This window comes from Ahaetulla prasina, chromosome 5 (assembly GCF_028640845.1).
Source record: "Ahaetulla prasina isolate Xishuangbanna chromosome 5, ASM2864084v1, whole genome shotgun sequence".
NCBI lineage: Eukaryota > Metazoa > Chordata > Lepidosauria > Squamata > Colubridae > Ahaetulla > Ahaetulla prasina.
In genome coordinates this window covers 95,072,944-95,083,633 of record NC_080543.1, presented here as the reverse complement: position 1 = coordinate 95,083,633, position 10,690 = coordinate 95,072,944, and the positions used below count along the sequence as shown (strand labels likewise).

Genomic DNA, 10,690 nt, shown 5'->3' with positions numbered 1-10,690 from the left:
TACACAGGAATGAAGAAAGAAGAAAAATGTTTTTAGCTGCTTGTCTTCTGGCTCAGGTTTAAATATATTCACTTATACTTACATGTTTGTTTAGTTTTCAGTTCTCTTCAACATTTACTAGTTTTATAAATTACCGTATTTTTCAGAGTATAAGATATACTTTTTTCCCTTCTAAAAGAGGCTGAAAATTTGGGTGCATCTTATACTCTGAATGTAACCCTGTGCACGGTGCCCAAAATGGCTATCAGGAACAGCTGCTGCCTTCTCTTACCCCTTCTGCGCTTTGCCTGCTTTAGTCACTGGAGCTGCCTCCGAGGATCAGCTGTGCTTTTTTTTATTAAAAGTTTTACAAAAATTCCCCCATATCCCCTCCCCTGCCTTCCCTCCCTCCCCCAGGACTTTCCAGAATCGAATACAGGGTATAAAATTAACAATCATAAATTAAAATACAACATAAATCATAATCCATAATCACTCCTTAAAACCTTAACTCACCTTCCAGAAACAAGAAAATACATTCTTCTTCCAGTCCATTATATATCAGTCCATTCCACTCCTAAAGTCTTCAGAATCTTCTGATTAAATTGGTATTTCTTCTTCAATAAAGTACATAGTTTTTAATATCCAATCTTCATCGATCAACGCCAAAACAACATTCCATCTTCCAATATTCATCAGAAATCCTTCTGTAATGTCTTTCTTCCTTAAACAGTCTCTCAAGAATAATTCATATTTCCAACTTAAATTCTTAAATTTTACTGTCCAATCTCCAAAAATAAACAATATTTTATTTTCTCATATCTTTGGTATCATTTACATACATCAAATAGCATTACTAATATTGATATTAAACCTATATTGTATCTGCAATATGTCAATTATAATTAAAATCTTCAATTTACCTTACATATATCAAATAAATTATTGAAATTACACCTATAATTTATATCCAAAATATATCAATTATAACAATTAAGTTCTGTTTAACCAAATAACAACATTACATCCATAAACAATCTCTCAAATATTATATTTAATCCAAATTCATAAGTTTTACTGTCTATCCTCCAAAATTAAACAATATTCCATCTTCCCATTTCTTTATACCTCACATGTATCAAATAATACCCCTAAAATTAAACATTTATATCCAAAATAAATCATTTGTAAAGATTAACCATAATCAAATTTATTAGAATTAAACATTCTCCCTCCCCTTATCTTCTATCTTACACCTTTCCCACCATCTGTGCACCAATCAACTTAACATCTAGCAATAAAGGATTTCCAATCTTTAATACATTGGTATAGAAATCTCTTGCTTTAAAAACTATATTAAGAAAATACTTTCTTCCTTTATAATTCACTGTTAAACCAGCTGGAACCTCCCATCTAAAATATATCTGATGTTTCTTAAGCTCATCCACTAAAAAGGCAAATTCTTTTCTCTTTCTTAACATTTTAGGAGTAATTTCCTTCATCATTATTATATCTTGTCCTAGTATTTGAAATTTATTTTTATAAAATGCTTGTAAAATTCCATACCTAATCTTCTTAGTTGTAAAATAAATAACCACATCTCTCGGTAAATGCTTCTGCTTTGCCAACCAAGAATTAACATGATAGATTTTTTCAATATTAACTTCAAAATCTTCTGGTTCCACTCCATCTATCTGAGCAAAGGCCTGAGTAAAAATCTCTTTTAAATTTTCCTGCCTACATTCCTTTAATCCCCTCACCCTTATAGCATATTCCATTAATTTATATTGTAATATAATCCTTTCTTCATCTGCCCTATCCACCTTAACCTGAATATCTTCTATTTTATTTTCTAAATTCGAAATAGATTGATTCGTTTGAACTTCCTCTATTTTCCTTTGCAAATCTAAATTAATTTGGTTAAGTTCTTCCAGTCTTTCCTCCGTCTGAATACTAGATACCAATAATGGTGTAATTGAATCCTTTACCTTTTTCATATCCCTCCTCTGCTCTTCCACCATATCTTTAAAATCCAATATTTCTTTCTCCATTTCATTAAATTTTTGATCTATTTCTAAAAGATGAGCCTCCATAAGTTCCTGTAAAAAATTCCTTAAACCTTCCTTGATATCTTCTTTTAATTTCCGTATCTGAACTGAAGAAATTTCCAAGATTTTAGTAGTGGTTAATTCTGTTTGCTTAAAAGCCATTTTTAAACTGTATAATCTATCAAAAAAAAATTCAATAATTTTCTTCTTAATCACTGTAATAAAAAAAAGGGGAGAAAAAAAAATCATAAACGATTATTCATTCCATTTAAAAAATATCTTGTTATATTCTTCTTATAGGTTCCATGCCAGCAATTGTAATAAGCATTTCCTTAACTTTCACTTCCAATACACAAAACACCATTTGCTTTCAATACACAAAATGCCATTTCCTTTCTTCATCTCCAATCTTGACTACAAATATATCCTCTGATAGGGAGTTAAAATCTTCTTACAAACAAATGCCAATGCTCCTGTTTCAGCTCTGTCCGCGTTAGCAGTCCATCACTAATCCATTTCAGTCACGGAGATGGGCACTGCGTTTTGTTTCGCCATTAGGCAGAAGCGTTCCGGATTCTGGAGCTTTTTTCGGGCTATAGAAATTTTCCTGGGGCTTTCCTGGGGGCTCTACTTCAGCCCGAATGCTCACCTCTCCCTCTTTGCCCAAGGGAGAGATTTTCAAGCCGTCAGACAGCTGATTAGTGCTGTCTAAGCAGCTCTACGGAATCATGGAACTAGCGGTCTAAAATAGACCGCCATCAACGAAGCGGAGCCACCGGAAGTCTGATCAGCTGTGCTTTTGAAGCTGTCTTTCAGCTCCAACACAAGCGAAGCAATCTTCCATGCTTTGCCTGCTTTTCTAATTGCTGCTCCCTCTGACAATCAGCTGTGCCTTAGAAGCACAGCCTCAACCAGCTGCAACCTCAAAACCAGTGAGCGAATTAATTTGCTGAAGTTGAGGCCCCAACTAGCCCCAACCTCAAAACCAGTGAGCAAACTAATGTGCTGGGACTAGCCAGAGGAATACCTGGTAGGCAGAATTCCCCACCCCCATTTTCCTCCCCAAAAACTAAGGTGCATCTTATACTCCAAAAAATACGGTAATCACACAAGCTGGACCATCAAGAGAGCAGACAGTTGGAAGAATCAAATTGGTCTGTGTGGCCATATGATTAAAGCCATGCCTTGATGTTTTGACCCCTCCTTTCCAGACACCCCAGTTAACAGGGCACACAGGAACCAATTAGACCAGTTATCTCATAGTAGAATCATGATCTACATTATTAGCGATCGTCATGTCTTCCCTCATACCTACCTAATGTAGCAGGTTATTATCTGGGATTGCCAAATGCCAGATAACATGAGAGTGATATATTTTATAAGGCTGTTTGGAACTAAAGGATTCTTGAAACATTTGTAAAGATATTGGCTCATCTGGCTAGGAAATATGGCAAGACATTAGTAGAGAAAACTTACTGTTCAATTCTTTCTTCTTTAAAAAAATCTTTAAATGTTCTATAAGTTCTAATTCTTTTTTTAAAAATGCATATTATACCCTGTGGTTTTTAGTATTTGCTTCTCTATATAATTGGCAGTGCAACCTGTATACAAAAAGGAGTATCACCCAGGAAAATAGTGGGGCACTTTAGAATTTTTTTAAAGGTAAAGGCTAAAATTTCTAAGTCATAATAATGGCTAAATACATTCGAGGTTTATAAATAGTGAATTATGTATTTTGTGAACCACTCTGTCAATTTGGACAACAGATCATATGAATATTAATTTAGTAAACCCTTTTTATTTATCAAAATCATATATGAATACATTAAAATGCACTGTATGGTTTCATGAAATGAGTAGGTGAACATGACTTGCAAAAATCTGATTTTTTCCTTCTCCCTGTGATATATTTTAACAGCTTCTAATGTGCTAAGGAAGATCTACCTCTTTATGAATGTTGAAAATCACAATACATTCCCCAATTTCATATAACACTGCTGAAGACTGTTGGAATTATTTTTAATTAGCTAAAACAAACCACTGCAGACAACTCTGTTGCTAATAGCATTTCAACCTGTGGGATTTCTGCACAAATGTGTGGGAGGAAAAAATAAAATGAGTAACTAGAGAATTTAAGACCAAAAGCAGGCAAGGTTATTGAAGGACTAGATATTTAGCTAGTGTTTATTTATTTATTTATTTATTTATTTTGTCACACAGTATATATAAGCATAAGCATGAAATAATTATACAATATATAAGCATATATATGAGTATGAGTATGTAATAACTATATTAATTAAACTATATTAATTAATATTAATTAAAGGAAACAATAGGACAGGAACGGTAGGCACGTTTGTGCTCTTATGCACACCCCTTACAGACCTCTTAGAAATGGGGTGAGGTCAATGGTAGATAGTTTTTGGTTGAAGCTTTGGGGATTTTGGGAAGCTTTGGGGATTTTGGGAAGAGACCACAGAGTCGGTATTCCAAGCATTAAGAACTCTGTTACTGAAGTCATATTTTCTGCAATCAAGATTGGAGCGGTTAACATTAAGCTTAAATCTATTGTGTGCTCGTGTATTGTTGCAATTGAAGCTGAAGTAGTCTTCGACGGGAAGGACTTTGTAATAGATGATTCTATGTGTTAAACTCAGGTCATGTTGAAGGCGGCGGAGTTCTAAATTTTCTAAACCCAGGATTTCAAGTCTGGTGGCATAAGGTATTTTATTGTATTCAGAGGAGTGGAGAACTCTTCTTGTAAAATATTTCTGGACACATTCAATTGTATTGATGTCAGAAATGTGGTGTGGGTTCCAAACAGTCGAGCTGTATTCAAGAATTGGTCTAGCAAATGTTTTATATGCTCTGGTTAGTAGTGTGGTGTTTTTGGAGAAGGAGCTACGCAAGATTAGGTTTACAACTTTTAAGGCCTTTTTTGCGATGTAGTTACAGTGAGCTTTGGCATTTGGTTCATTTGATATGAAAACTCCAAGATCTTTAACAGGGTGGGGGTCATCAGTAAGGTAATGTCCATCAAGCTTGTACTTAGTGTTTAGGTTCTTTTTTCCAATGTGTAAGACTGAGCATTTGCTGGTTGAGATTTGGAGTTGCCAAGTTTTAGAACATTTAGATAAAAAGTCAAGGTCTTTTTGGAGGATAACTGTATTGTTGGTGGTGTTAAATAGTTTGACATCGTCAGCAAAGAGAACACAATTACTTGTAATATGGTCACAGAGATCATTAATGTATAATATGAAGAGTGTTATTCCAAGAACGCTGCCTTCGGGAATGCCACTTTTAACAGGAACAGGATCTGATAGAGCATTGCCAATTTTGACCACTTGTTGTCTGTTTGATAGAAAAGCTGTTATCCAATTGTGGAGGGGTCTTGAGATGCCGTAGGATTTTAGTTTTAGGAGAAGTTTATCATGTACTACTGAGTCGAAAGCTTTACAGAAATCTATGTAGATTGCATCTATTGCTTTGCCCTGATTAAGATTTGTAGTCCATATGTTTTTGCAATGAAGAAGTTTTAAATTACATGATAGATTTTTTTCTGAAACCAAATTGTTTATTAGAGAGTAGGTTGTTTGTTTCTAGGTGGAGGGTAATGGATTGGTTGATGATATATTCCATTACTTTGCAGGTGACACAGCAAAGAGAGATAGGTCTGTAATTTTCAACTAGACTGGGGTCTCCTTTTTTGAAGATAGGGATAACTGTGGCAAGTGACCAAAGTTTGGGAAGGGAACTGGTCATGAAAGCTTTTTCAAAAATTATGCTTAGGGGTTCTGCTATATTAGTGGAAATCTTTTTTAAGAAGTATGCACCTAGTCCATCTGGTCCAATAGATAGGGATGGTTTCAGTTTGCAAAGAGCTTTTTCAACATTATCTTCTGTGAAATCTATGTGTTAAGTCGTTGCACTCATTGTTGGTACGATTGGGGAATGCTAGGTATAAGTCATTACTGTTAACAAAGACTGTGCCAAAGTATGTGTTGAAGAGGTTTGCTTTAACTGTTTCATCATTATATTCATTGTTAGAATTTTTTAGTGGTGGGATGGATCTCAAGTCTTTAAATTTGTTGTTAAAAAATTATAAAAAGCAGGATTGGAATTTGTGCGCAAGAGGTCTTCTTGCTTGGTGTGGTAATTGGTGCATTCAGTTTTTATTTGGTTGCATATATTTCTGTAGCGGTTTTTGAAATTTGCTACATAGCCCTTTTTGTTTCTTCTCCAGAGGGAGTCCACCTTAGCCAAGATCTCACCTGGAAAAATAACATGTTCCAGGTGGTCAGGAAGGTTCAACAGAGACGCCATTTCCTTAGGGTCTTGTGAAAAAATCAGGTGGAACAATGGCTTATGACTTCCTTTTACCTGTCTATGATAGAAAGCATCCTCACATATTGTGTTATGGTACGGTATGCTGGCTTGACAGCTGTGGACAGAAAGGCATTACAGAGGGTGATGAGCCCAGCACAAAAAAACATGGGCTGCCACCTGACCTCACTGGACAAAATCGCCAGGAGCCGCTGCCTTAGCAGAGTGAGGAAAATCCTCAGGGATGATTCACACCCTGGTCAGTACTTCTTTACTCTCCTACCATCGGGCAGGAGATATAGAAGCATAGCCAGCTGAACGAATAGGCTGAAAAATAGTGTTAATCCGAGGGCCATTAGACTTCTGAACGCAACATAACACCACAATTAGGTTTAATATGATAGACTTGCAGGGCCAGGAAAATGTGCAACATGTTCATACCGGTGTAATATAATATAATGTTATATACATATATGTACATGGGAATGTATGCTAGTTATTACTTATTTTGTTTTAGGGATTGAAGCTTTTTTATTGATATGGGTAATTTGTTTTTTCTGGTTTTGGTGGTGGTTTGTGGTATGTAAAGATTACTGACTCTATTGACTTGAAAGAGGAGACCCTAACCACACAGCCCTCCTTGATATAGAGTGGGGCAGATTCCACTCTGCTTCCAGAAGTCTAGCACCATCTCCTTTGTCTTGCTGGTGTTTAACTACAAGTTGTTTACTGAGCCACCATGTGGATAACTTCTGGACTTCTTTCCTGTATGCTGATTCATCTCCTCTAGTACAGTGGTATCATCTGCAAACTTTATTATCATATTATTTTGAAAATAAAATCCTAAATTACTTAACTATAAAGTAAATGTGTGGGTTTGTTTCTCGCGCTATCTATCTTGATTGTGAGCAGGGACCAGCGAAATGTAACAGAAAGACATAACAATGTGAAACGACATAGAAAGCATGAAAAAGCATGAAAAATATTACTGCTTTATTTGCATTTATATTTTGCATATTGATTTATTTATATTTTGTATATTCTAAAATTAGAAGAGTGTTTTCCTGTGTAAAGAAATGATAGCTGAAAGAAATTTTGCAACTCTCCCAGAGTTTAGGTTCTGGTCCAACAATAAAAAGCAACTGAGAACATCTTCAAAGTGGAAGTTCTTAGTAAACAGAGTTATGTGACAGGATGCAAGTTGCTATAAAAAGGACATCAAAGGAATACATGCCCTAGCGTTCCAAATTCCTCCATGTCACGGGGCAGTTTACTCTGTAAAAAGGGTGTTGTATTTTTAGGCCTTCCTTCTAATAATTGTATCACTGATTAGCCCATTAAAGTATGCTGAGAAAAAAACTCAAATATGCTATGGGCAGTAACGCAGAAAGTCCCTGGGTTAAGAATGCCCACGTTTAAGGATAACCCCTAGTGAAGAATGGAGCCAATTGTAGAAAAAAAAAATGAGTTAAATCACAATTATTCAAATTAAATACACAATGGTTCAAATTCATTATACAACACTATTTATATAGTATTATACAGTAATACTCTTCTGCCTTATATATCAATTAGACTTAAGGACAGAGTTGGGACTGGAACTCATGCTTCAATTGGAGACTACCTGTATTGAAAGGGAATTTGCTGGAGGAAACATTTCCAGTACCAATTGCATAATTTGCCCTCCTCCATCTGGAACGCTATGACAAATATCCGTTGCCAGATTGTCCCTCTGGCTCTTGCTGGTACCCATGGCCAGAGGACTTTATATAGGAAGTTGTACTGGCAGTATAAATTAATTAATATATTGTACTAGTATAAATTAATTAATTAATAAAAGTTTAATTAATAAAACTTCCTATATAATTAATCTTCCATTTTCTATTGCATTATTAATTGCAGTTTAGTAGAAAATTTTAGAAGGGCTTTGGGTGTTACAGCCAAGGTTGAAGAGATTATGCAATTATCCAAACCTAATCTCTTTTGATAGTGTGAAATGTAGTCTTCTTCTCATACTAGACCGAGGTGGGCAACTTGTGAAGTCCACAGGTCATAAAGCAGCCATTGTTGCCCACATATTTTAGACCCAAACATTCTATGTGATATTTTTGAACAATTATTTTGTGAACAGGTCACAAATATTCTCACCATTTCCCAAGCATGTTACTACTTATTTCACTGAAATCAGTTCACTAACACTAAAATGTCTCAGCAACTGGCTTCAGTGCATACTTTTCTTCCCCTTCCCAACTCCCTTTATTTGGATAAATCTAATGAGCACTGTCTTTATCAAATCAGTGTGGCATTTGACTTAATCTCCCCAATTCAATCAAAATTGATCTAATGGTTGTGACCTAGTTAATGAGATCATGAAAGGACCAATGCAGGTAGCCTTTGATTTATGACCAAATTGATCCCAAAATTTATGTTGCTAAGTGAGACATTTGTTAAGTGAGTTTTGCCCCATTTTACGACCTTTCTAGCCACAGTTGTTAAATAAATCATTGCAGTTAAGTTAGTATCACAGTTAATGGTTAAGTGAACCCACTAGAACTTGTTTGTCAGAAGGTCTCAAAAGCTGTTCACATGACCTCAGGACACTGCAACTATCATAAATATGAACCAGCTGCCAAGCATCCAGATTCTGATCCCATCCCATGGGAATGCTGCAAGGGTCATAAGTGTGAAAAATGGTCATAAGTCACTTTTTTCAGTTCTGTTGTAACTTTGAGCAGTCACTAAACAAACTTTCGTAATTTAGAACTACCTGTACAAATAAAATTATTGCATTTGTACAAAATGAGATGAAAAATAAATACATACATATATTTATATATATATAGATATCTTTATTTGTATACAGATTTTATTTTCAACATACTTGCTTAGATTTTCTTCCATAATAAAACTATGTACCTTGAATGCCCTTTTCATCCTTAGAAAAAGAGCACTCTAGCCTTTTTGTGCAAATAAAAAATATATGTTCTGCAATGCCAATGTCATAAAATGGTTGTTTCAAGAGATTCGATTTTCAAGCAGTCCCCTGAAGAAGTTTTTGCCTGTTCCTGAAAACAGGAAGAATTCTGCTCTGTCAAGCCTTCGAAGTCCTGAGAATGACAGCTACACAAAGTTATACTGTCGTGCCTTCTGTTCTGTAAACTGCCTGAAAACGATGGCAGATCACTTCTGACGCTCTTGAACAACATACTCGATGAGAACCAGTTGAACAAGCTGAAATCTGACCCATCTACTCTTGAATTCCATTGTACTGTGTCATCAACATTCATCAAAGTTGGCTCTAGATCAAAAGCACTTTTTTGAAAACCCAAAGATGGTTCACCTTTATCATCAGCTACTGAAAGATGCCCATTTTCATCGCACAATCGAGCACCATGAGGAGAAACAATAGTATTTAAATCTGTTGAACATCCTGGTTTTGGCATCTGAGATAGCTCCCCTTTTTGTTGAGATAATTCTGTTGGGTTATTGTGGTTACAGGTCCTTGAAAAGCCACTAGTAATGAAATATGGGCTTTCGGGAAAATAACCAGTATTTTGATAAATTTGGGAATTGGTGTCCCTTTTGGTGGCCCACTGGTTTAAAAGCTGGTTGTGGGAGCCTGGAGGCAGTCTGGACAACTGGCGTCCAAGTTGAAGCTGGGTTGGGAAAAGTGTGCCTTGAAGTATTCTGTACAAAAATCTGATGGAGAGAAGTGAAAGAATTAAAAATGAATGCATCAAAAGAATACTGTATCAATTTAAACGTGAATAATATAACAAGAATGATAGCTGTCAGTGCCATTAGGTACAGTAGCCTAGGGAATCAACTACCAGAAGGCTTTATTAAACTTGGTTATAACAATAACATCTTTTAAGTTCAATTGTACTGTACTTCCTCTGCTTCTTAAATTTCAGTGACTTGGGGAGGGATCTGTCTAAGCTACTTCCAAATGTTAATTTGTTCTGGACTTTAAAAATGCTTCATGTTCCTCAGCTTGATCTTCATCAAGCTAATTTTCCTTACTCTATACATCTGTCTCCTGTTAATTTTGGTCTTACCCACCCAGTGTGTTAGAAAATTATGGTCCAGGTTCATGGGAATGGACTGCAAATTCATGCTCTCTTCTGCTGGCAACTCCCCTAGATCTCTAGATAAGTCCTGTAATGAGGCTGTAGAAGAAGACTTTTACTTGTCAGCATATCTTTTTGCTGTGCTTTACTTGATGTTCACTTTCCATATTTATTATGGCCAGTGGCAAGAATAATAAAGTCACTGATTTATTTGGCTTTGTCACCTCTACATTCTGATTATTGCAGCATATGCACATTCTTCCTCCA

The 10,690-nt window shown here is 35.6% G+C and overlaps 1 protein-coding gene across 1 annotated transcript in view; it reads right to left on the bottom strand.

The window, feature by feature from the left end:
- Window positions 1-9,181: 9,181 nt before the first annotated feature.
- The window catches only part of ATP10A (ATPase phospholipid transporting 10A (putative)), a 185,171-nt gene continuing 183,662 nt past the window's right edge, over window positions 9,182-10,690 (bottom strand). Inside the window, exon 21 of the mRNA XM_058184468.1 lies at window positions 9,182-10,052. Coding sequence (XP_058040451.1) covers window positions 9,353-10,052 — 700 coding nt within the window. The 3' untranslated portion in view covers window positions 9,182-9,352. The remainder of the gene's footprint in view (window positions 10,053-10,690) is intronic.